This window comes from Oncorhynchus gorbuscha, linkage group LG05, assembly GCF_021184085.1.
Source record: "Oncorhynchus gorbuscha isolate QuinsamMale2020 ecotype Even-year linkage group LG05, OgorEven_v1.0, whole genome shotgun sequence".
Taxonomy (NCBI): Eukaryota; Metazoa; Chordata; class Actinopteri; order Salmoniformes; family Salmonidae; genus Oncorhynchus; species Oncorhynchus gorbuscha.
In genome coordinates this window covers 45,599,069-45,626,750 of record NC_060177.1, presented here as the reverse complement: position 1 = coordinate 45,626,750, position 27,682 = coordinate 45,599,069, and the positions used below count along the sequence as shown (strand labels likewise).

The 27,682-nt window shown below is 43.0% G+C and overlaps 1 protein-coding gene across 2 annotated transcripts; it reads right to left on the bottom strand.

Moving 5' to 3' along the window:
- Window positions 1-42: 42 nt before the first annotated feature.
- On the bottom strand, window positions 43-27,682 carry LOC124035967 (MAP kinase-activated protein kinase 5). Of its 2 annotated transcripts, none has more exons than XM_046349965.1 (14): window positions 26,670-27,682; window positions 15,715-15,788; window positions 8,018-8,093; window positions 7,417-7,514; window positions 7,042-7,150; window positions 6,671-6,760; window positions 6,395-6,490; window positions 6,215-6,295; window positions 5,811-5,998; window positions 5,475-5,595; window positions 5,137-5,267; window positions 4,821-4,936; window positions 4,548-4,652; window positions 43-1,267 (listed from the first exon to the last, which is right to left on the bottom strand). In XM_046349965.1, exons 1-14 carry the CDS (start codon window positions 26,703-26,705, stop codon window positions 1,173-1,175), a joined length of 1,416 nt encoding a protein of 471 aa, XP_046205921.1. In that variant the 5' UTR covers window positions 26,706-27,682; the 3' UTR covers window positions 43-1,172. The 2 variants fall into 2 exon arrangements, with proteins under 2 accessions (XP_046205921.1, XP_046205922.1); XM_046349966.1 differs by having other exon boundaries at window positions 4,821-4,933; window positions 26,670-27,679.

Here is a 27,682-nt window from a genome sequence, read left to right as displayed (position 1 = left end):
CCATTATTCCGCCTCCAACAAACTTTACAGTTGGCACTATGCATTCTGGAAGGTAGTGCTTTCCTGGCATCCGCCAAACCCAGATTCATCCATCAGACTGCCGGATGGTGAAGCATGATTCATCACTCCAGAGAACACATCTCCAGTGTCCAATGGTGGCGAGCTTTAGACCACTCCAGCCAATCGCTTGGCATCGCACATGGCGATCTTAGGCTTGTGTGCGGCTGCTAGGCCATGGAAACACATTTCATGAAGCTCCTGACAAACAGTTATTGTGCCGACTTTGCTTCCAGGGGTAGTTTGGAACTCAGTATTTATTGTTGCAACTGAGGACAGGCTATTTGGACCAACTCCATATTAATGCCCATGATTTTGTATTGAGATGTTCAACGAGCAGGCGTGCACATACTTTTGAACATTTAGTGTATTTTAGAACATGTATGTATATTGAACCTATGTACAAATTATGCACATGCTTTAAATTACTATTGCACATTACGTAATAAAGTTGACTGTTGCTGATATCTAGATTGAAGCAGAGCAGCTTCAAGGTACAACAGCAGTAATCTCAGAGAACTAATGGGGCTAAACAGGAAACCCTCACACTTCCACCGAGGTCCCTCTCCCTACCCCCTGGACCACTTACCACCCAATGGGTGAACAATCCAAGTTTAAGCCTAGTTCCTCTGTTTGCTTTAGAGACCCATATTGTTCAACTGACAGAATGATCAAACATCAGGCTTCATGGTCAGAAATAAGGGTTTCTTTGTGAAATAAATACAACGTGTAGCATTGTTAAAAAGGTAGAGGAATAAGAATCAAATTAAATAAAAACGAGTGAGATTAAAACATCACCATGGACATCCAGGACAAGCAGCTTGTAAAAATTCCCTCCAGTGGGTTACAGAAAATTATATTTTTGTGATTTTCCTCTTCTTTTTTACAAAAATATAAGGATTTGTTTATTCTTTTCAGTCGTTCATAAAAAAAATATATAGTGCCAACAAGGCCTCTTTTCAATATATCTACAGTACAATAGTCTTGCAAGTGAATTCTTTTTTAAAAATCCTATAGTTTTAGCGTGTTAATTTACATACAAATGCCTCTACAGTCATTGGCTTAAAAAAATGTTAGAATAAACGATACAAAAGGTGATACAAATAAATCACTTGCTACTGAGAGTCTTGCAAATGTGTCTTTTCTTCTATGGCCTGTTTCACTATTTCAGCCAACTTCAAGCGGTCCACTTTGTCAGAGAAGGCCCGTCCTACAATGGAGACCAAAGAAAGAAATGCTGACGAACCAGATTTTAGGGAAATTCCACTGTTTTTCAACATAATTTTCATCTCCAGCACCATCCAACATCAACACATTTCAAAACTTTGTTTTTCTATATTTTGTTATCAAACAGATTGAAGATAAGTGTTAACCGATGACATCATCCGGAGACACTGATGCCATCATCTGCTGTGCATCATGTGATTTTCATGTGAGCAGGTAAAGGTTACTAACTGAGGAATTAGAATTTTATGCTGAAAAAAGGTAGAACTTCCCTTTAATTATGGGATTTCCTCCACAGAAATTAGTGCAGTGTCTTCGGAAAGGATTCAGGCCCCTAGACATTTTCCACTTTGTTACATTACATTTTTTTAAAGAAAACTGTTTAAATGTTTGCCCAGAAATACTTTATTTACTTCAGTATCAGACCCTTTGCTATGAGACATTGAGCTCAGGTGCATCCTGTTTCCATTGCTCATCCTTGATGTTTCAACAACTTCATTGGAGTCCACCTGTGGTAAATTCAATTGATTGGAAATTATTTGGAAAGGTACACACCGGTCTATATAAAGGTCCAACAGTCGACAGTCCATAGAGCTCCGAGACAGGATTGTGTCGAGGCACAGATCTGGGGAAGGGTACCAAAAAATATCTGCACCATTGAAGGTCCCCAAGAAAACAGTGGCCTCCGTCATTCTTAAAAATGGAAGAAGTTTGGAACCACCAAGACTCTTCATAGAGCTGGCCGCCCGGCCAAACTGAGCAATCGAGGGCGAAGGGCCTTGGTCAGGGAGGTGACCAAGAACCCGATGGTCACTGACAGAGCTCTAGAGTTCCTCTGTGGAGATTGGAGAACCTTGCAGAAGGACAACCATCTCTGCAGCAATCCACCAATCAGGCCTTTATGGTAGAGCGGCCAGACGGAAGCTACTCCTCAGTAAAAGGCACATGAGAGCCTGCTTGGAGTTTTCCAAAAGGAACTAAAGACCCTCAGACCATGAGAAACAACAAAGATTGAACTTTTTGGCATGAATGCCAAGCATCTTGTCTGGAAGAAACCTGGCTCCATCCCTATGGTGAAGCATGGTGGTGGCAGCATCATCCTGTGGGGATGTTTTTCAACGGTAGTGACTGGGAGACTAGTCAGAGAGAGAAAGAAGAAATGGAGCAAAGTACAGAGACGTCCTTGATGAAAACCTGCTACAGAGCGCAGAGGACCTCAGACTGGGGCAAAGGTTCACCTTCCAAGAGGACAACGACCCTAAGCACACAGCCAAGACGACGCAGGGGTGCCTTCAAGACAAGTCTCTGAATGTCCTTGAGTGGCCCAGCCAGAGCCCAGACTTGAACATCTCTGGAGAGACCTGAAAATAGCTGTGCAGCAACACTCCCCATCCAACATGACAGAGCTTGAGAGGATCGGCAGAGAAAAATGGGAGAAATTCCCCAAATACCGGTGTGCCAAGCTTGTAACATCATACCCAAGAAGACTCAAGGCTGCAAACACTGTCAAAGGTGCTTCAACAAAGTACTGAGTAAAGGGTCTGAATACTTAGGTAAACGTAATTTAAGTTTGTTGTATACATTTGCAAACATGTCAATTGTGTGTAGATTTGCAAACATGGTGTATTGTGTGTAGATTAATGAGGCAAAAAAAAACTATTGAATCAATTTTAGAATAAGGCTGTAACAAACTGTGGAAAGTCAAGGGGTCTGAATACTGTATACAGTTGAAGTTGGAAGTTTACATATACCTTAGCCAGATACATTTAAACTCTGTTTCTCACAATTCCTGATATTTAATACTAGCAAAAATGTCCTGTCTTAGGTCAATTAAGATCACCACTTTATTTTAAGAATGTGAAATGTCAGATTAATAGTAGAGAAAATTATTTAAAAATCAGCTTTTATTTAATTCGTAACATTCCCAGTGGGTCAGAAGTTCACATACCAAATACTAATTGAGTGTAGCATTATCTATAAATTGTTTAACTTGGGTCAAACATTTCAGGTAGCCTTTCACAAGCTTCCCACAATAAATTGGGTGAATTTTGGCCCATTCCTCCTGACAGAGCTGAGTCGGGTTTGTAGGCCTCCTTGCTTGCACACGCTTTTTCAGTTCTGCCCACAAATATTCTATAGGATTGAGGTCAGGGCTTTGTGATGGCCACTCCAATACTTTGACTTTGTTGTCCTTAAGCCATTTTGCCACAACTTTGGAAGTATGCTTGGGGTCATTGTCCAGTTGGAAGACCCATTTGCAACCAAGCTTTAACTTCCTGACTGATGTCTTGAGATGTTGCCTCAACATATACACATTATTTTCCCTCTTCATGATGCCATCTATTTTGTGAAGTGCACCAGTCCCTCCTGCAGCAAAGCACCCCCACATGATGCTGCCAACCCCGTGCTTCACGGTTGGGATGGTGTTCTTCGGGCTTGCAAGCCTCCCCCTTTTTTCCTCCAAACATAGCGATGGTCATTATGGCCAAACAGGTCTATTTTGTTTCATCAGACCAGTGGACATTCATCCAAAAAAGTGTGATCTTTGTCCCCATGTGCAGTTGCAAACCGTAATCTGGCTTTTTTGTATGGCGGTTTTAGAGCAGTGGCTTCTTCCTTGCTGAGCCACCTTTCAGGCTATGTCAATATATGACTCGTTTTACTGTGGATATAGATACTTTGTACCTGTTTCCTCCAGCATCTTCACAAGGTCCTTTGCTGTTGTTCAGGGATTGATTTGCACTTTTCACACCAAAGTACGTTAATCTCTAGGAGACAGAACACGTCTCCTTCCTGAGCGGTATGGTCTCATGGTCCCATGGTGTTTATACTTGCGTACTATTGTTTGTATAGATGAACGTGGTACCTCAGGCATTTGGAAATTGTTCCCAAGGATGAACCAGACTTCTGGAGGTCTACAATTGTTTTTCTGAAGTCTTGCTTGATTTATTTTGATTTTGCGAAGAGGCACTGAGTTTGAAGGTAGGCCTTGAAATACACCTCCAATTGACTCAAATAATGTAAATCATAATCTTCTAAAGTCATGACACCATTTTCTTGAATTTTCCAAGCTGTATAAGGCACAGTCAACTTAGTGCATGTAAACTTCTGACCCACTGGAATTGTGATATAGTTTGTAAACAAATGTTTGAAAATTTGTAGATGGTTGAAAAATAAGTTAATGACTCCAGTCTAAGTGTATGTAAACTTCTGACTTCAACTGTATAAGCTGACATTGCACACTGTATGCCATGTGTTGTGCCTACCATCCCAGCTGAGGCCCTGCAGCCCGTCTCGCAGTAGTTTGCAGTCTCGGTTGAAACGCCACGCATCATGCATCACCTCATTCAGTTTCTCGTCCTCATTCTCCCCTGCCACATACACACAGTTAAGTGTCAATTGTCTGTGCTGTATACCAAGTAAATGTGTAAGTGCATACATGTCTGTTTGTCTGTGCTTGTCAATAGGAGATGTACACCTGTATTGGTTGACGTGAAGTGTGTGTGGTGCGTGTGTGTGTGTGTGTGGGCGAGACTGACCAGCCTGTGGGAGGATACACTGAGCGATGACGTCTCTGAGTTTCTCCAGGGCCACATTGGCGTCCTCGCCGCCGTTCTCTGGATCGTGGATGAAGAAGCCATCCCTCTGCTTGCTGCTGTACCACAAAACACACAGTTTGGATATACATATACCAGACACCAACCACACACACATATTTGGTTTAGCAGTGCTGTTGAAAGTCACTCCTCATTATGGGCTCTACAGTCAGACAATGTGAAGCAAATCCTAACCAACTACAAAATAGGCAGAGAGACATGTAACAAGACAGGCAGGCAGACAGAGAGACCAACGGACCCTAGGAGTTTCCTTTTCCTCAGGATGGGGTTATTGACGGAGTTGAGTGGCTTGAGGCTGATGTTGAGGTCCTGTATTCTCATGTTAGCCAGCTGTTCAGCATGGGCCTGCTGGATCCCTGCTACCATTGCCTGGCAGAGGGAGAGAGAGTTGGCGGGAGACAGGAAGGGTCACAAGGCAAAGTGTTACACCATGAACATTTAAGTTTTTAAGGCAGTCAGCAAAAGTTTGGACCCCAGAGTCTCACAGTCCTGTATGAAGTACAACTGGGCCTAAGTAATGCTTTGAGACAGAGCTATATAAATGCTCTCCATCTCTGTCCATCCATCCAGGCCCACCTTGTCCATCATCATCTGTGCGGAGGGCAGCACGTTGTCCAGGGCCTCTGTGCAGTTGAGCCAGGGGTGTTCCAGTACACCCTCAATGGTCAGCCTCTCCTCTGGCTTCACCTTCAGCAGCCTACAGAGGGAGAGTAATATTAGTGAACTAGACTCTTCCTACTCAATCCAAACAATACAGCACTAAAGCACTGGTTGCGGTCCAAATTGGTTTTGCCTAAAATATCACTGATGAACCATGCCATCTGTTTTGAGACACCCACAATCCATGTTGGGGAGGTATTTGAGGACAATATCCTTGGCGCACACACAGTAAGACCTGCTGTAGGGGCGTACTTGCGGACAATGTCCTTAGCCATTTCAGAGATCTGGCTCCACTCGTCCTCGGGGAAGTCAAAGCTGGCTGTCATGATCTTTTTGCGCATATCCTTGGGGATGGTGCGGCTGTGGTGCTTGGAGTAGAAGGGAGGGTAGCCACACAGCATCACGTAGATGATCACCCCCATGGACCACAGGTCACAGCTCTGTACGCACAGCAAGGGAAAGTGAATGAGCCAGGCCATAGGGATAGAGAAAGAGAGCTCGACACAACCCTGCAAACAACACATGACATATAGTGGAAATATGTTGCAGCATGCGAAGATGCTTGCGAGATGTTTTTGTAAATCCTTTTAAAAAACTGAGATGCTGCCATTTGTGGGATAATGGTTTGTCGTGGCTGAGGTAGGGTAGTTGCTCACCTTGTTATAGGTGTAAGGGGTGGGTGAGGTAGGTATTATTCCAGACTTTTCCTTCTGGTGTCGCCTTTGAGCCTCAAGTACCTAGGGTGAGAGGAGAAGACAACACTCATTGAAGCAGGACTTTATTCTTTAAAAGCTCCCCAACCTGGTGTCAGAACTGAGCAGAGCACCCATCCTTACCTGAGGTGCAACGTAGTAAGGAGTGAACTGTGGGGTCATCAAGTCCCCCTGGTCAATCTTTGCAAATCCAAAATCACACAACTTCACCGGTGCATCCTAGAACATGAAAGGGAGAACGTCAGAACATATTTCCTAAAAAGGTGAAAGGACTCTTGCAACGTGCTTGTTGTAGCCTATTACAACAACATGTTTGTTGTAGCCTACTACTAGACAGCTGTAGTAAGAGCTGTGTGTGTGCGCATGCACATTTCCCCGTAAGCCCATCTATCCCCTCACCAGGGAGTTATCCTTGAAGAGCAGGTTCTCTGGTTTCAGGTCTCGATGTGCAATATTCAGTGAGTGACAGTGTTCCAGGGCCTGGCCGATCTGATGGGGGACAGAGGAAACTCAGACATCGGCTCAGCTACACAACGTTCACAGGAAGTTATGTTATCAATACACGGGTGCATTAGAAGCCTGAGAGGAGGAATTTGTCACGTTTGAATGTGCATAAATCTAATACACACCATTTAGCAAACGCTTTTATCCAAAGTGACTTAGTCATGCGTGCATACATTTTCCATATGGGTGGCCCCAATAGGAATCGACCCTTGGTGTTGCAAGCACTTTGGTCTACCAACTATACCACAGAGGAATTTTAGGGTTACCTGTTTGGTGACCTGGCTAGCCATCTTCTCTGTAAAGTGTCTGTGCTGACTGATCCTGTGGAACAGCTCGCCTCCCTCCATCATCTCCATGACGATCAGTAACCTCGCTCTGCAGCCACATGGAATTGGAAAATTAAGGCAATCAAAGCATTTTCCTCTACTCAAGTCTGGGGTAAAGTTTTTGTTTTGTTGTTACATCTGAATGTCATGGTTACCTATTGTTACATTTAAACAGATACATGAATACTAGGTGCAGGAGCATAACACGTGTAAATACACTATGTAGCAATTCGATAAAAACATTCACATGTGTTTCAAATGAGCCCGTCAATAACATGCTGTATGTACTGGTACATTGGACTTGCTCCTCCTCACCTTGGAATGGATTCGTGAGGAAACTGCACACTATTGGCGTACACCTCCATAATCTGCACAATGTTGGGGTGTGTAGCACACATCATGTGGAGCCGCACCTGAATCAGGGACAGAACAGGGAGTTAAAGGTAGACTCAGTAAGATGCCTGACGCACAAAGTAAACAGTAGTAGTGGGTCAATTTGGGAGGGGGGGTGGCATGTGACTGCATTGCTCGTTTCGACTTCACCTCACACAGCTGATCAACTGGAGGTGCTTTATCAGGGAAGTATGTCGTGGGCTGGTGATGACATTGGGTGGGTGAGTGACATACACAGCCACCCTGAGTATTAGTTGAAGAGTGGAGATAAGACAAGAAGACACACAATGACGAAAGATGAGACAAAGTGCATGCCCCCGAATGGAACACTATTCCCTATATAGTGCACTATTTTTAGCCCTAGAGCCCTGGTTAAAAGTAATGCACTACATAGGGAATAGGATGTCCTTTGGAACGTAGACAAAGACGACACTGGAGACTCGGCGCTGACCGAACAGACACCGACGACAAACAGACAAGGACGTACAAAAGACAATCGGAAAAGCAAAACAATGGTTCAAACCTCATTTCGGGCCTTGGGACGATCAATTAGGATTTTCAGGGCCAATCGTTCCTGAGTCGACTTCTTCACACAAACTCTTTGGAGGGGAAAATAAACATTTCAAGGAAAACATTTGACAATATAAAAATACTGAGGCATTTTTTCATGGTGCACGGTAATCCACTCTATTATTATGTTAAATGTGCAATATGCAGAAATCGCTCCTCCATTTCCTGCTTGGTAAAATTGGAATAGTTGCCTACTTTAAGTTTGTGACAAAACAAGCAGTCATTGTATAGAGAATAATTTTACCATCTAAACTGCAGTAAGATATTTTTCATAATAAAAAAATACTTTTATTTTCAGCTGGTGTACAAAACTGAAAGTAAAAGACACAAAAACCTAACGGAAAGCATAGATGAACAGATCTACTGCTTCTAAGACTTCAATGAGAATTACAGATCTATAACTCGCATTTGGTCGTGTCGCCCAAAAAGTTACATTTTGCAGATTTAAATAAAAGTAGGCCTAATACCAGTACTAGGCTAGTAGGATCAAATTGGTTCCTAGAAACAAATACAGTCCCCAACGAGGACCAAAATATTCAATCAAAACCTCCGCCCCTAAACTCAGATTACACTACGAATAAAGCCTAGGCTATCCTGGAGGTACATTTTGCTTCAACCAAACATCAGTAGGAGTGAAATACCAGAGACAGACAGATGTTACAAGGAATAGTCCACCTGTTAGAGGGACTAGGTCCCCACCTATTGGCCTTCAGGTGTACTGAACCTTATGTACTATGGGTGCATTCTGGGCCGTCACGGCATTCCATGGTTTCCATGTTAACATGACTGAAGTATTCTCAAAGCACTGAGCCATTATTATCACACAAACATGGTGTCAGAAGTAACTGAACCCAAAATAAGTGTACATCACGTTGCTGGAGGCTGCAGTGCACTGCTGCTGTAAGTACCTTAGGATATCAAGGTTTTGGCATCAGCATTAGCAGCAAGCTAGTTAACTAGCTATTTGTTTGTCGTTAACTGGCTTGCATACAGTGTCAGCATAGCTACCAACATCCCGCCGCCAGATGAAACGAAAATGACTGCCGATTTAGGCAATAACTGGGTTAATTTTATGGCCGAATTTGAAGACGATCAGTGATGGGCAGTGAGTCTCATCCCATCTACAAACACAACTTGTATATGCTGCTCCAGTTTCAACTGTTCACATGACTGTAAGTCGCTTTGGATAAAAGCGTCTGCTAAATGGCATATATTATTATTATTATTATTATTGGACCATGCTGGTCAATTATAAACATTTGAACATCTTGGCCATGTTCTGTTATAATCTCCAACCGGCACAGCCAGAAGAGGACTGGCCACCTCACATAGCCTGGTTCCTCTAGGTTTTGGCCGTTCTAGGGAATTTTTCCTAGCCACCGTGCTTCTACACCTGCATTGCTTGCTGTTTGGGGTTTTAGGCTGGGTTTCTGTACAGCACTTTGAGATATGAGCTGATGTACGAAGGGCTAAATAAATACATTTGATTTATATAATTTGTAAGTCGCTCTGGATAAGAGCGTCTGCTAAATGACTTAAATGTAAATGTAAATAACATCAGATCAGGAAAAGACATTGCAGGTATTCTAATTGCCCTCGAGAGATAAATAAAATAAACAGTTTAAAGTATCTTTGAACACTTCATTTTCAGCACCTGCAGACAAGAGGGTGAGTCAATTGATGCTTTTGTGACCCGATTAAGAGAAAGCAGCCTCTTACGACTATGGACAATTAATAGATGAGCTGATAAGGGACAGAGTGGTGTTTGGGATTGCTGATGAGGGTGCTCACTCCAGCCTCTGCCATTGAGATATGCCGGGCTGCAGTGTTGACAGATAGGAGAATGAGAGCAATGACGCAGGACAGATCAGGGGACAACAGCATCAACGGATTGCGACCCCGACGGCGGTCTACACCTAAGCAAGAAAAACGCAACATTAATTGAGTGCAGCAGGGGAAAGCCCTGGGACATGCAGATACTGCGGCAACAATCACAGGCGAGGACGGGAGCTATGCCCAGCCTATGGTCTGGCTTGACGTCTGTGTGAAATTGTAAATCAATTAGCTAAAATGTGCATGAAGAAACAAGCCTCGTGCCAACTAAACACAGTGGATACCCCAGCCCTGGAAGAGGAACTGGAGAATGGAAATAATGGACATATCTATTCAACCAGGAGCAATGCATGCACAGGGGGAAAAAATGTATTGTCAGCCTACAACTACACAATGGAGAAAAGCAGTGTCAATTATACTCAGGAGCAACCTGTGACATGATGAGCATAAAGGACAAGATTAACCTTATCTCCAGCAAAACCAAACTGAAGCTATATTCAGGTGAGACAATGAACTAAGTATGACTATGGAGAACAGTGTGTGTGGTCAGGGGAGCACACATAGAATTGACTGAGATTGTAGAGGCCAATCAGAAAGGCTCAACATGCAAGCAAATTGGGTTAATGCACTTCACTATCCCTGCAGAACTGCACAAGGTATAACAGGGAGGTTAAGGGACATTAACTAAGCAGCACCTTGTTACTACATACCAGGATGTTTTCAACGACTCACTACCGGGTGACATTTTCAATAGTCACTACAAGGTGACATCCACTTCGAGCTCGACAACAGCATCACACCGGTGCAGTGTGCCCCAAGAAATGAGCCCGTGGCCCTGAAGGCAGCGGACAAACATGAGAGGGATGGCCACCTAGCCACTGTCACAGAGCCTACCGACTGGATTAGCAACATGGCGATTGTCAAAAAAACAGACTTAATCTAAAATGGATTACATGTATTACAAATAAAAACAGAAATACCTTATTTACATAGGTATTCAGACCCTTTGCTAAGAGACTCGAAATTGAGCTCAGGTACATCCTGTTTCCATTGATCATTCTTGATGTGTTTATACAAATTGATTGGAGTCCACCTGTGGTAATTTCAAATGATTGGACATGATTTGGAAAGGCACACACCTGTATATACAAAATGTTTCCACAGTTGACAGTGCATGTCAGAACAAAAACCAAGCTATGAGGACTGTCGGTAGAGCTCCGAGACAGGATTGTGTCGAGGCACAGATCTGGGGAAGGGTACAAAAAAATGTATGCATCATTGAATGTCGCCAAAAAACTGTGGCCTCCGTCATTCTTAAATGGAAAAGGTTTGGAACCACCAAGACTCTTCCTAGAGCTGGCCGCCCAGTTCCTCTGGAGAGGGGAGAACCTTCCAGAAGGACAACCATCTCTGCAGCACTCCACCAATCAGGCCTTTATGGTACACTCCTCCATTCATCTTTCTCTCGATCCTGACTGGTCTACCAGTCCATGCCACTGGAAAAACATCCCCACAGCTGCCACCACACTTCACCGTAGGGATGGTGTAAGGTTTCCTCGGATCCTAGGACTCTCAGACCATGAGAAACAATACTCTGGTCTGATGAACCTAAGATTGAACTCCTTGGCCTGAATGCTAAGCATCACGTCTGGAGGAAAGATGGTGGCAGCATCATGCTGTAGGGATGTTTTTCAGCGGCAGGGACTGGGCGACTAGTCAGGATCGAGGGAAATATGAATGGAGCAAAGTACAGAGAGATCCTTAATGAAAACCTGCTCCAGAGCGCTCAGGATTTCAGACTCGGGCAGAAGTTCACCTTCCAACAGAACAACGACCCTAAGCATACAGCCAAGACAAAGCAGGAGTGGCATCGGGACAAGTCTCTGAATGTCCTTGAGTGTTCCAGCCAGAGCCCGGACTTGAAAGGCGATTGAACATCTCTGGAGAGACCTGGAAATAGCTGTGCAGCGACACTCCCCATCCAACCTGACAGAGCTTCAGAGGATCTGCAGAGAAGAATGGGAGAAACTCCCCAAATACAAGTGTGCCAAGCTTGTAGCATCATACCAAAGAAGACTCAAGGCTGTAATCGCTGCCAAGGTGCTTCAGCAAAGTACTGAGGAAAGAGTTAGTACTTATGTAAATGTCTTAGTTGATGTATTTTTTTATACATTTGCAAAAATGTCTAAAAACCAGATTTTGCTTCGTCATTTATTTATTTATTTAACTTATTTAACCAGGAAGGGCTCATTGAGATTAAAATCTATTTTTCAAGAGCGCCCTGGCCAAGATAGGCAGCACCAAGTCATTAAAAAAAAAATTACAGACAGACAACATGAAAAACTACAAGTAATCTAGTAAAAACCATTGAATTCACAAAAGTATAAAACTGCAAATTATAAACATTGACAGGTCAGGGAATCAACCTCAAAATCCTTCATCAGTGATTTAAAAACACCAATCGAGACAAGTTCTTCCAGTTTAAAATTATTTTGTAAGGTGTTCCAAGACGATGGCGCAGAGTGCATAAAAGCCCTTTTACCAAATTCAGTTCGGACATTTGGAACAGTTAGCAGGATAAAGTACAGCGAACGAAGAGAGTACCCACCACATTTCTGAACAATAAAAATGCAAATAAAAAGGTAATAAACCCAAAATGGCTTTGTAAATAAAAGTATACCAGTGACTGAGCCTACAAGTGACTAGAGAAGGCCAGCCTACCCTGGTATACAAAGTGCAGTGGTGCGTAAGGATTTTGCAGTTTAAAATAAATCTCAAAGTGCCATGGTAAAGAGTGTCAATTGATCTCAAACACTGAGCGGAAGCATTCGTATATAAAATATCCCCATAGTCTAGTAAAGGCATAAATGTAGCTGATTCTAGCCTCCTTCTGGCTTCAAATGAAAAACAGGCCTTATTCCTAAAATAAAATCCCAATTTCAGCTTAAATTTTTTTGTAAGTTGTTGAATATGCAATTTAAAAGACGCCGTCATCAATTAAAATTCAAAAGATATTTATATGCGGTTACAACCTCAATCTCCTTGCCCTGGCAGGTAGTAATAGGTGAAAGGTTCAGAGGTCTATTTCTTGCATTAGAAAACACCATTAGTTTAGTCAGTATTGAGGATAAGCTTAAATTGACACAAGGTATGTTGAACAGTATAAAATGCAGTTTGCATGTTCTGGAAAGCTTTTGTAAGAGATGAGGCACAACAGTAAATAACAGTATCATGAGCATAAAAATGAAGTTGTGCATTTGACATTTTTGTCTAAATCATTTATATAAATAGTGAATAAGAGAGGACCAAGTACAGAGCCTTGGGGCACACCATTCAAGACAGACAATTTAACAGACATAAGCCCATCAAATTGAGTGCACTGAGTTCTATCAGACAGATAGTTAGCAAACTACGGCATGCTCCGAAAGACCTACACTCGACAATCTCTGCCTTAGTATAGCATGATCAACTGTATCAAAAGCCTTAGAGATCAATAAAAAGTGAGACACAGTGCTGTTTTTTGTCAAGGGCTTCAGTGATATCATTTAAAACCTTCATGGCTGCTGTAATTGTGCTATGCTTCTTCCTGAAGCCCGATTGGTACATTGGTAAAATAGAGTTAGCAAATAAAAACTATTTCAGCTGTTCACTTACAAGGGTTTCAAGTATATTCACCAGGGGTGACAGCTTTGAGATTGGCCTATAATTATCTAAAAGAGTTGGATCTCCCCCTTTTAAAAGTGGTAGGACAAATGCTGATTTCCAGATCTTTGGAATGTCATTACATTCCAGGGTTAGATTGAACAGAGATGTAAGTGGTTCAGCTATGAAATCAGCTGCCAGATTTAAAAAGCAGAGATCCAAAAGAGCAGGACCTGCAGGCTTTCTCTGATCTAAGGATTTCAGGGCTTTATGTACCTCCTGCACTGAGAATGGCAAAAAGCTCAAAGTTTGACCAGCTCTCACTGGTTCATCCACACAAGTTTGTACAGAGACAGAAGACACTGAATCAAACAGCCTACCAGATGATACAAAGTGCTCATTGAAACAATTCAGCATTTCAGTTGTCATATTTAGCAACAGAGTCCTTCAAAACACATAACGGTAATTCATTAACATTACTGTTACCAGACAGACTTAATATTATGTGGTATTTGTGCGTAGATTGATGAGGGGGAAAAACAATTTAATCAATTTTAGAATACGGCTGTAATGTAACAAAATGTAGAAAAAGTCAAGGGGTAAGATTACTTTCGAATGCACTGTACATAATGCCGACGTACTGTACTAGCTGCCAAAAGCACGCAAAAGCAGGCATACCTGCGGGGGGGTTGGGGGGGGCTCCTGATTGACCATGAGCCTATTGCGGATGACATACTTATCATCATCTGTGGAGAAACAGATGAGGCAATCCGAGACCATGATGCTAAAGTGATAGAAAGTCAGAGAGGTCCGCTTCCATTGCCACATCCTGTCTGCAGAGGGCCTCAGACCTCTTTAAATCAGCACAACAGTTTATCTGTGCCAACATAATTGCAAAAGGGTTTTAAAATGATAAACTTGGATTAGGGGCGGCAGGGTAGCCTAGTGGTTAGAGCGTTGGACTAGTAACTGAAAGGTTGCCAGTTCAAATCCCCGAGCTGACAAGGTACAAATCGGTCGTTGTGCCCCTGAACAGGCAGTTAACCCACTGTTCCTAGGCTGTCATTGATAACTGACTTGCCTAGCTAAATAAAAGGTATAAAAAAATCAAATTAGCTAACACAACGTGCCATTGGATCACAGGAGTGATGGTTGATGATAATGGGCCTCAGTACGCCTCTAGATATTTCAAAAAAATAAAATAAATGTTTAAAAAATATATCAAATCAGCCATTTCCAGCTACAACAGTCATTAACAATGTCTACACTGTATTTCTAATCAATTTGATGTTATTTTAATGGACAAAAGAAATCTGCTTATCTTCAAAAAAACAAGAACATTTCTAAGTGACCCCAAACTTTTGAACGGTAGTGTATATACATACACACACTTATTTCAGCTCATGAAAATGGGACCACCTTTACCTGTTGCATTTATAATTTTGTTCAGTATACATATTAAGTGCGTATGTCAACGTTGTAAAAATGACCAGTGTTCAATATCTCTTCATACATGGGGCAGCAGTCTAAGTTGCCAGGCAGAGTACCATGCGGTGGCTGGCTAGTAATGGCTGTTCAACAGTCTGATGGCCTGGAGATTAAAGCTGTTTTCTAGTTTCTCAGTCACGGCGTTGAAACACCTGTACTGTCTCTGTCTGCTAAATAGCAGCATGGTGAACAGGCCGTGGCTCAGGTCCTTTGATCTTCTTGGCCTTCCTATGACACCAGGTGCTGTAGATGTCCTGGAGGGCAGGCAGTTTACCCCCTGTGATCCGTTGGGCAGACCGGAACACCCTCTGTAGAGTCATGCGCTTGTGGGCGGTGTAGTTTGCGTACCAGGTGGCAGCCCTACAGAATGCTATTGATGGTGCATCTGTAGAAGTTTGCAATATCGAATCGGAGTATATAGAATCGTGACAATCACAATACATATCGTATTGGCACAATATTGTATCGTGAGGTCCCTGGCAATTCCCACACTGAGTGACACCACCTTTAACACTAGTCCCCATCCAGTCTAAGAGCACTGGACTCCTCTGGAGGACCACTCTTCAACCTCATCTGCATTTAGGCCTAATATGCAATAATTTATGCATCTCCTACATTGCACAAATTAGTTAGTATCCCTGGGCAAACTGGGCAAAATAGCTCAAAATAACTCAGAAGAATGCTCACCTAACAGGTCCACTGATCCCTGCCCCGAGCTTCTGTGTCCAGTTAATGTTGTACTCTTCCAAGATGGAGGTCTCCTAAGAGAGGGAGAGGAGGACAAACACAACAGACAGATATTGGAAAAATGTCACACACTAAAGTGTAGGCAGCAGCATCCCTGTTCACAGTTAATATTGGCTAATCCCTCTTTTGCTAGGTCAAGCTCCTGTTGTGTTGACACTTGGACCGAATTGTAACACATAACAATTACTCAAGGCTTTTATTGGACCAGAGATGACCTATCCTTTACCTCTGGGCTCTGCATCCACCATTTCTATCCTATGGCTAGCTAGAGCATATTTGACAAACAGCAAGGGAAGAGTTGTTTTTAAAAGCCTAAATGCTTAGGGTAAACTCAATTGCCACTTGAAGCATTTTCTTTTCAGTCTAGTGGACCATTCTGGCCCTTGAAGCTTTTGGTGTGCAGTCTGGCTCAAGCTGTGTTCCAATTCTCGGTGAAAGGCTATTCCAAAAACCCACCCTCTCTCCCATCCTTAGCACATTCTAACCCAGCTGTGTGAGCAGGGGCCACTTGGATAAGATATTATGCCTGATATGGATATCCAATGACGCACTAAGAGTAGTGGAGAAGAGCAGGGGAGACTAGGCCAGGCAGCTGAGGGGTTGTCTGCGGATTATTAGAGGTCCACACTGGGAGGCTGGCTAGGTAACATTTAAGGCAAAGAGAGAGGAAAGGGGGTTCACACTTCAGAGGGCGGTACATAGCCTTTATACATTAAAGTGTTTCCAGCTAAAAACATCTGGTAGGCTAATACTCTACATACTCTACTGCAATTCGCCTCACCCAATGTGGTATGGATCTGCTATTTTCTTTACTTTTGAACCGGAACCCCCAACAGAAGCTAGCCAGCTAACTAGCTACTAGCTAGCAGTCATCAGCTAACCTTTAGCCCGGACAGCTCTTGCCAGTCTGCACAGCGCGACTCAAACCAGAGCAAATCGGACTTGTTTTTCTCCACATCTCCGGATTCCTACCGCAAGCTCTGAACCTTTTCACCTGGATCATCGCAGCTAGGTAGATGCTATCCGAGTGGCCACTCCTGGCTAACGTCTCTGTCCCGAAGCAAGAACCAATTAGCCTGGAGCTAGCCTTTGCTAGGCCCATCTCCCGGCTAGCCGAAGAGGTCCACCAGCCACTCCTTGGGCTACAATACCTATTTTGCCAATTGGCCTGGACCCCCTTCACTGCCGACACAGCCCCGCCGATGCATCACGTCTGGACTACAGACGTAATCTGCCCGAGGGGGGTTTTCAACTAGCCCCTCCATCATGACATCCCCTGAATGCCCATCTGCTAGCCGCGGCCCGCTAGCTATCTAGAGCATATCGGACTGTTAGCTGAAGAGGCCCATCGGCCAAATTCTTTGGCCACTATACCTATTTTGTCAATTAGCCTGGACCCTTTTACCACACGGAGCCCTGCTGATCCATCACGACTACTCTGCCGACGTAACAGCACGAGGGGGCTACAACAGACTTCTTCCGTCACGACGTCCCTCTAAGGACCTTCTGCTAGCTTGCTAGCCCCGTCCCGCTAGCTGTCTGAATCGCTGTGTCTCCAGCCCGCCGAGCTACTCACTGGACCCCTATGATCACTCGGCTACGCATGCCTCTCCCTAATGTCAATATGCCTTGACCATTACTGTTTTGGCTAGTGATTATTGCCTTATTTCACTGTAGAGCCTCTAGCCCTGCACACTACGCCTTAGCTAACCCTTTAGTTCCAAACGTGGTGACCTCACCTGGTTTAAATTATGTTTCTAGAGACAATATCTCTCTCATCGTCACTCAATGCACAGGTTTACCTCCACTGTATTCACCTCCTACCATACCTTTGTGTGTACATGATGCCTTGAATCTATTCTACCATGCACAGAAACCTGCTCCGTTTACTCTCTGCTCCGAATGTACTAGACGACCAGTTCTTATATCCTTTAGCTGTACCCTTATCCTACTTCTCCTCTGTTCCTCTGGTGGTGTAGAGGTTAATCAAGGCCCTTCAGTGGCTAGCTCCACTCCCATTCCCCAGGAGCTCTCATTTGTTGACTTTTGTAACCATAAAAGCCTTGGTTTCATGCATGTTAACATTAGAAGCCTCCTCCCTAAGTTTGTTTCATTCACTGCTTTAGCACGCTCTGCCAACCCGGATGTCCTTTTCCGTGTCTGAATCCTGGCTTAGGAAGACCAAAAACCCTGAAATTTCCATCCCTAACTATAACATTTTCCGACAAGATAGAACTGCCAAAGGGGGCGGAGTTGCAATCTACTGCAGAGATAACCTGCAGAGTTCTGTCTTTACTATCCAGGTCTGTGCCCAAACAATTTGAGCTTCTTTTAAAAATCCACCTTTCCAGAAACAAGTCTCTCACCGCTGACGCTTGCTATAGACCACCTTCTGCCCCCAGCTGTGTCCTGGACACCACTTGTGAATTGATTGCCCCCCATCCATCTTCAGAGCTCGTGCTGTTATGTGACCTAAACTGAGACATGCTTAACACCCCGGCCATCCTACAATCTAAGCTTGATGCCCGCAATTTCACAGAAATTATCAATGCACCTACCAGGTACAACCCCAAATCTATAAACACGGGCACCCTCATAGATATCATCCTAACCAACCTGCCCTCTAAATACACCTCTGCTGTCTTCAACCAGGATCTCAGCGATCACTGCCTCATTGCCTGCGTCCGTAATGGTTATGCGGTCAAAAGATCACCCCTCATCACTGTCAAACGCTCCCTAAAACATTTCAGCGAGCAGGCCTTTCTAATCGACCTGGCCCGGGTATCCTGGAAGGAAATTGACCTCATTCCGTCAGTAGAGGTTGCCTGGTAATTCTTTAAAATTGCTTTCCTTACCATCTTGAATAAGCATGCCCCATTCCAAAATTGTAGAACCAGGAATAGATATAGCCCTTGGTTCACTCCGGACCTGTCTGCCCTTGACCAGCACAAAAACATCCTGTGGCGTTCTGCATTAGCATAGAATAGCCCCAATGATATGCAACTTTTCACGGAAGTTAGGAACCAATATACACAGGCAGTTAGGAAAGCTAAGGCTAGCTTTTTTAAACAGAAATTTGCATCCTGCAGGAAACAAAAAAAAAAGTTCTGGGACACTAAAGTCCATGGAGAATAATTGCAACTCATCCCGGCTACCCACTGCTCTGAGGCTAGGACACACTGTTACAACCGACAAATCCACTATAATTGAGAATTACAATAAGCATTTCTCTATGGATGGCCATGCTTTCCACCTGGCTACCCCTACCCCGATCAACTGCCCGGCACCCTCTACAGCAACCCGCCCAAGCCCCCACCATTTCTCCTTCACTCATATCCAGATAGCTGATGTTCTGAAAGAGCTGCAAAATCTGGACCCCCTACAAATCAGCCGGGCTAGACAATCTGGACAATCTTTCTAAAAAATTATCTGCAGAAATTGTTGCAACCCCTATTACTAGCCTGTTCAACCTCTCTTTCGCATCGTCTGAGATTCCCAAAGATTGGAAAGCTGCCGCGGTCATCCCCATCTTCAAAGGGGGAGACACTCTTGACAAAAACTGCTGCAGACCTATATCTATCCTACCCTGCATCTCTAAGGTCTTCGAAAGCAAAGTAAACAAACAGATTACTGACCATTTTGAATCACATCGTACCTTCTCCGCTATGCAATCTGGTTTCCGAGCTGGTCATGGGTGCACCTCAGCCACGCTCAAGGTCCTTAACGATATCATAACCGCCATCGATAAGAGACATTACTGTGAAGCTGTATTCATCGACCTGGCCAAGGCTTTCGAGTCTGTCAATCACCACATTCTTATTGGCAGACTCAACAGCCTTGGTCTCTCAAATGATTGCCTCGCCTGGTTCACCAACTACTTCTCTGATAAAGCTCAGTGTGTCAAAGGGCCTGTTGTCCGGACCTCTGGGAGTCTCTATGGGGGTGCCACAGGGTTCAATTCTCGGGCCAACTCTCTTTTCTGTATACGTCAATGATGTCGCTCTTGCTGCTGGTGATTCTCTAATCCACCTCTACGCAGACGACACCATTCTGTATACTTCTGGCCCTTCTTTGGACACCGTGTTAACTAACCTCCAGACGAGCTTCAATGCCATACAACCCTCCTTCCGTGGCCTCCAGCTGCTCTTAAACGCAAGTAAAACTAAATGCATGCTATTCAACCGTTCATTGCCCGCACATCCAGCATCACTACTCTGGACGGCTCTGACTTAGAATACGTGGATAACTACAAATACCTAGGTGTCTGGCTAGACTGTAAACTCTCCTTCCAGACTCACATTAAGCATCTCCAATCCAAAATTTCATCTAGAATCGGCTTCCTATTTCACAACAAAGCCTCCTTCACTCATGCTGCCAAACATACCCTCGTAAAACTGACCATCCTACCGATCCTTGACTTTGGCGATGTCATTTACAAAATAGCCTCCAACACTCTACTCGGCAAACTGGATGTAGTCTATCACAGTGCCATCCCTTTTGTCACCAAAGCCCCATATACTACCCACCACAGCGAATGTATGCTCTCGTTGGCTGGCCCTCGCTTCATATTCGTCGCCAAACACCACTGGCTCCAGGTCATCTATAAGTCGTTGCTAGGTAAAGCCCCGCCTTATCTCAGCTCACTGATCATCATAGCAGCACACACCCGTAGCGCGCGCTCCAGGAGGTATATTTCACTGGTCGTCCCCAAAGCCAAATCCTCTTTTGGCCGCCTTTCCTTCCAGTTTTCTGCTGCTAATGACTGGAACAAACTCATATCTCCCTCACTAACTTTAAGCGACAGTTGTCACTGCACCTGTACATAGCCCATCTGTAAATAGCCCAACTACCTCATCCCCATACTGTTATTTATTTTGCTCCTTTGCACCCCAATATCTCTAGTTGCACATTTATCTTCTGCACATCTATCACTCCAGTGTTTAATTGCTATATTGTAATTATCCCTTATCCTACCTCATTTGCACACACTGTATACAAACTTTCTATTGTATTATTGACTATGTTTGTTTATTCCATGTGTAACTCTGTGTTGCACTGCTTTGCTTTATCTTGGCCAGGTCGCAGTTGTAAATGAGAACTTGTTCTCAACTAGCCTACCTGTTTAAATAAAGATTAAATATATATTTTTTTAAATTCATTCCTCACTGCTGCCCGTTATAATCCAACTACAGAATTATATTATATTCAATGATTCCAACAGTTCAATTAACTGATAATTTTAACTAATAATATATACAGTGTGGAAATTATAATAAAAGTGCAGCAAATGCAAAAATAGATAAAAACGGTTTTGTTTGGAGTTGGACTGAACAGTATAAATGAAAAAAAAACACATTGAAATCCCTTATAATGTATGTGTTGCCACCTTAGGGTCATGAACTACTCCGAAGGCATATTTAGAACTTATTTTATTTAAAAAACTTTTTTTTTAAACATTTAAAAAAACATTAAACTTGATTATATTTGTGATGCTTGACACGCTTAAAGTCCCGCCTTTCCCATCTCATTGGTTTTTACCAATGTGGGTGATTGAAAGATGAACTGACGTCCACACTCCAGTCCAGTTGGTAGCGGTAATGTACCTTAAAGTTGGTTGCCAACCTCCATATAAAAGTCCAAAGAAGAAGCCTGAGGGAGGAGAGATTACTAGAAACAAACTCGGTTTAACCTTTTATCTGTGGATTCATTGTCGGAATCGCATGTATGTTGATTTTGTCCATCCACACCTGACGTGATCAGGATGCACAGGTTGAAATCCGTTTTGTTACCAAAGCCCCATATGCTACCCACCATTGCAACCTGTATGCTCTCATTGGCTGGCCCTCGCTACATATTCATCGCCAAAACCCACTGGATCCAGGTCCAGTAAGTTTTTGCTAGGTAAAGCCCCGCCTTATCTCAGATCATAGCAACACCCACCCGTAGCATGCGCTCCAGCAGGTATATTTCACTGGTCATCCTCAAAGCCAACACTTCCTTTGGCCGCCTTTGCTTCCAGTTCTCTGCTGCCAATGATTTGAAAGAATTGCAAAAATCACTGAAGCTAGAGTCTTGTATCTCCATCTCTAACTTTAAGCATCAGTTGTCAGAGTAGGGCACTGTACCTGTACTAGAGGTCGACTGATTATGATTTTTCAACACCGATACCGATTATTGGAGGACCAAAAAAGCTGATACCGATTACTCGGCCGTTTATTTTATTTTTATTTGTAATAATGACAATTACATCTATACTGAATTAACACTTATTTTAATATAATACATCAATAAAATCAATTTAGCCTCAAGTAAATAATGAAACGTTCAATTTGGTTTAAATAATGCAAAAACAAAGTGTTGGAGAAGAAAGTAAAAGTGCAATATGTGTTATGTAAGAAAGCTAACATTTCAGTTCCTTGCTCAGAACATGAACATATGAAAGCTGGTGGTTCCTTTTAACATGAGTCTTCAATATTCCCAGGTAAAAAAGTTTTAGGTTGTAGTTATTATAGGAATTATAGGACTATTTCCCTCTATACCATTTGTATTTCATTAACCTTTGACTATTGGATGTTCTTATAGGCACTTTAGTATTGCCAGTGTAACAGTATAGCTTCCGTCCCTCTCCTCGTATTCAACGACAATTAGCGCGCGCTAACTAGCTAGCCATTTCACTTCGGTTACACGAGCCTCATCTCGGGAGTTGATAGGCTTGAAGTCATAAACAGCGCAATGCTTGACGCGCAACGAAGAGCTGCTGGCAAAACGCACGAAAGTGCTGTTTGAATGAATGTTTACGTGCCTGCTTCTGCCTACCACCACTCAGTCAGATACTTAGATACTTGTATGCTCAGTGAGATTATATGCAATGCAGGACACGCTAGATATCAAGTAATATCATTAACCATGTGTAGTTAACTAGTGATTATGATTGATTGTTTTTTATAAGATAAGTTTAAATGCTAGCTAGCAACTTACCTTGGCTTACTGCATTCGCGTAACAGGCAGTGCAACGAGAGAGAGGCAGGTCGTTATTGCATTGGACTGGTTAACTAAGGTTGCAAGATTGGATCCCCCGAGCCGACAAGGTGAAAATCTGTCGTTCTGCCCCTGAACAAGGCAGTTAACCCATAGTTCCTAGGCCGTCATTGAAAATAAGAATGTGTTCTTAACTGACTCGCCTAGTTAAATAAACGTATAAAAATATTAATTTTTTATAAAAAAAACAAATTTAATTGGCAAATCGGCGCCCCAAAATACCGATTTCCGATTGTTATGAAAACTTGAAATCGGCCAATCCGATTCATTGGTCGACCTCTAACCTGTACACAGCCAATCTGTAAAATAGCACACTCAACTACCTCATCCCCATATTGATATTTATCTTCTTGCTCCTTTGCACCCCAGTATCTGTACTTGCACATCATCATTTGCACATCTATCACTCCAGTGTTACTGCTAAATTGTAATTATTTCACCTCCATTGCCTATTTTATTGCCTTACCTCCCTATTCTTCTCATTTGCACACACTGTACATAGATGTTTCTATTGTGTTATTGACTGTACGTTTGTTTATGTGTAACTCTGTTGTTTTTTCTGTCACACTGCTTTCCTTTATCTTGGCCAGGTCGCAGTTGCAAATGAGAACTTGCTCTCAAATGGCCTGCCTGGTTAAATAAAGGTAAAATAAAATAAAAAGACGATAGTCTTTCAAAAAACATGTTAACTATTATTGCAGGCATATTATTATTGTTATTGTGGACATCCCTTGAAATTAGCGGATTCGGCTATTTCTGCAAATTCCGTTACTAACATGTGTATAAATTTGAGCACACCGCCGTGCAATCTCCATAGACAAACATTGGCAGTAGAATAGCCTTACTGAAGAGCTCAGTGACTTTCAACACGGCACTAGCATAGGATGACTACCTTTCCAACCAATCAATTCGTCAAATTTCTGCCATGCTAGAGTTGCCCAGGTCAACTGTAAGTGCTGTTATTGTGAAGTGGAAACGTCTAGGAGCAACAATGGCTCAGCCGTGAAGTGATAGGCATCACAAGCTCACAGAACTGGACCACCGAGTGCTGAAGTGCGTAAAAATAATCTGTCCTTAGTTGCAACACTCACTACCGAGTTCCAAACTGCACCTGGAAGGAATGTCAGCACAATAATTGTTCGTCGGGAGCTTCATGAAATAGGCTTACATGGCCGAGAAGCTGTGCACAAGCCTAAGATCACCATGTGCAATGCCAAGCGTCGGTGGAGTGGTGTAAAGCTCGCCACCATTGGACTTTGGAGAAGTGGAAACGCGTTCTCTGGAGTAATGAATTACGGTTCACCATCTGGCAGTCCGACGGACAAATTTGGGTTTGGTGGATTCCAAGAGAACGCTACCTGCCCCCCTGCATAGTGTCAACTGTACAATTGGTGTAGGAAGAATAACGGTCTGGGGCTGTGTATCATGGTATGGGCTAGGCCCCTTAGTTCCAGTTAAGGGAAATCTTAACACTATAGCATAAAATGACATTCTAGACAATTCTGTGCTTCCAACTTTGTGGCAAGTTTGGGGATGGCCTTTTCCTGTTTCAGTATGACAATGCCCCCATGCACAAAGCGAGGTCCATACAGAAATGGTTTGGTCTAGATCGGTGTGGAAGAACTTGACTGGCCTGGACAGAGACCTGATCTCAACCCCATTGAACACCTTTGAGATAATTGGAATGCCAACTGTGAGCCAGGCCTAATTGGCCAACATCAGTAACCGACCTCACTAATGCTCTCGTGGCTGAATGGAAGCAAGTCCTCACAGCAATGTTTCAATATCTAGTGGAAAGCCTTCCCAGAAGAGTGAAGGCTGTTATAGCAGCAAAGGAGCGATTAACTCCATTTTAATGCCTTGCCAAAATGACTATCGCCCTGTAGCATTCACGTCGGTAGCCATGAAGTTCTTTGAAAGGCTGATCATGACTCACATCAACACAATCATCCCTGAAACCATAGACCCACTCCAATTCGCATACCGTCCCAACAGATCCACATATGACGCAATCTCAATCACACTACACACTGCCTTTTCCCACACGGCAAGCGGTACCGGAGCGCCATGTCTAGGTCCAAAAGGTTCCTTATCAGCTTCTACCCCCAAGCCATAAGAATGCTGATCAATTAATAAAATGGCCACCTGGACTATTTACATTGACTGACACCCCCCCTTGTTTTTACACTGCTGCTACTCGCAGTTTATTATCTATGCATAGTAACTTTACCCCTACCTTTATGTGCAAATGACCTTAACTAACCTGTACATTGACCAGGTACAGGTACCCCATGTATATAGCCTCGTTATTGTTATTTTATTGTGTAACTTATTTTTTACTTTAGTTTATTTAGTAAATATTTTCTTAACTCTATTTCTTGAACTGCAATGTTGGTGTAGGGCTTGTAAGTAAGCATTTCACTGTAAGGTCTACACCTGTTGTATTAGGCGCATGTGACAAATACAATTTGATTTGATGATTTTGGAATGAGATGTTCAACAAGCAGGTGTCCACATACACTACATGACCAAAAGTAACTTTCAAAATACAGGAATCATACCCTTATGATCAAATCAAATGTATTCATATAGCCCTTCTTACATCAGCTTATATCTCAAAGTGCTGTACAGAAACCCAGCCTAAAACCCCAAACAGCAAGCAATGCAGGTGTAGAAGCACAGTGGCTAGGAAAAACTCCCTAGAAAGGCTATGAGGGGTGGCCAGTCCTCTTCTGGCTGTGCCGGGTGGAGATTATAATGGCCAAGATGTTCAAATGTTCATAAATGACCAGCATGGTCAAATAATAATAATCACAGTAGTTGTCGAGGGTGCAACAGGTCAGCACCTCAGGAGTAAATGTCAGTTGGCTTTTCATAGCTGATCATTGAGAGTATCTCTACCGCTCCTGCTGTCTCTAGGGAGTTGAAAACAGCAGGTCTGGGACAAATAGCACGTCCGGTGAACAGGTCAGGGTTCCATAGCCGCAGGCAGAACAGTTGAAACTGGAGCAGCAGCACGGCCAGGTGGACTGGGGACAGCAAGAATCATGACGCATTTTGCAGCATCATTCAGGGATGATCTCTGTATTTTTAAGTTACATATCTTAAACTTGATTGCTGACAAAACTTGATTGCAGATTTGATCCAAATATTTTGGGACTGTGTCAACTATGGACTCATAAAATAAATACCAAAATATACTTTTGGGTGGAGTGTTCCTTTAAGTGGAAAACCAAACCCGGAAAGTTTCATGTGAGATGAAAGAAAAAGTAAACTTTCCAAAACATGTCAGATGTGTAATTTGAAAAGAGTATGTTATGCATGAAACATTTATTCTAAACAACATCATATCATGAGGAACGAAATGTGTCTGCAATGGAAATAAACAAATGACATTAGTTATTTGAAGTACAATCTGACTCTTATCAAGTGACATTCCAATGCATTATGTAGTGACAGGAGGAATTGATAAGTTACATATCCGGAAATTATTTCTGACGATAAATCGTATCATATCATTTTGACAATATCCTATTATTTTGCGCTAGCTACCTGCACCAAAACTCCCGTATTTTTCCTTAATAGCTGGTTCTAAATGTTATATTTAAATATGGAGCAAATTTGTTTTCAACACTTATTTCCATGTCTGATAAACTCCTTCTCTCATGCCTCTCGTGTCCTTCTGCAGCAATATGTTTGGAAACTCGAATCGCAATACATATCTTTTCGGCACCTAAATATCGTGATAATATCCTGAGGTCCCTGGCAATTCCCAGCCCTAGCCGTATGACAACATTAGCAGCACATCCAACATGTAAACAATTGTTCTGTATTCAAATGAATCAACATTACAGTACCTTGATGAATTTGTCTGCGTTGTTATCCTCCGACATGATGTTCCACTGTGGTAGAATAACGTTAAATGATTTCTTTCACAGTTTACAATCAGAACAAATGGGTGTCCTTTAACAGTATTGTTAGTGTTAAATAGCTAATGTTTTCCCTGCCGGGAACAAGCTACTGGTGACAGGCCAACGCCATGGATGACGCTTGATGTTCGGTCAAAAAAAGCCAGTTGAATGCGTTTACTTTGGTAACCCGACTTGAAGACTACCCAGCCGGAGAGAGATGCCTCATGCCAGTTCGTCTCACAAACTACAGTGCCTCCAACCTCTTCCGATCGTCCTGACTTGGCTGTATCGACCATGTAGAGCGACAAAGTCCCAACTGGTTGTATGTAAAGTCGTAAGGTGGACGGGCTCTAATAGGCGAGCTCACCACTTTTGGTGGGGTGCTGAATTGGGGACAAAGAGTTGGTTATTTTTAGCCAGCATCGAGTGCTATGCTTGAGCACTTAGCTACTGTACTTGCCTAGCTACAGCAGTAGCAAGATAGCCACAGGACACGCACCGGTCTAATGAGCTGCTAACGTTCATTAGCGTGACCCTACGTCTCGGGGTTCGTTACTGTTAAATGCAAGCAAACTGGCAAAGTGAAATGCGTTGTTGAGAGACCTCATATGAACATGAAGCGGGGGAGGTTCGCCGAGTACCAAAACTCGTCGACGCTAACTTAATTAGCTCGCTAAAAGAGCCTGGCTTGCTAAGCAAACCGTCCCAACCATTATTTGCCAGAGAGTGTAAAAGTGAATAGTCATCCAGGTTATATATCACTTAGCTAAACGACAATAAAGATGAATCGTATAGTGACTTAAACCCTAGCAAACTAGCTACGGTTCTTGTCAAAGGAAAAATTGTGTCTAACTAAACAAGAACGGCCAATAACGAAAGCCTGATGAAAATTATACACATTTGAAGACATTACAATTCAAAATATTTGAGGATTGTCATCACGAAACATTTCAATATCA

Bases quoted from the DNA above. Each gene is read 5' to 3' on its own strand.
- LOC124035967 (XM_046349965.1), bottom strand. From the start codon at position 26,705: ATGTCGGAGGATAACAACGCAGACAAATTCATCAAG. The intron at 6,296-6,394 runs GTAAGGATGGGT...CTCTCACCCTAG, and splicing joins CTTACTACGTTGCACCTCAG to GTACTTGAGGCTCAAAGGCG. The intron at 4,937-5,136 runs GTCCGTTGGTCT...TTTGTGGTACAG, and splicing joins AGGAAAAGGAAACTCCTAGG to CAGCAAGCAGAGGGATGGCT.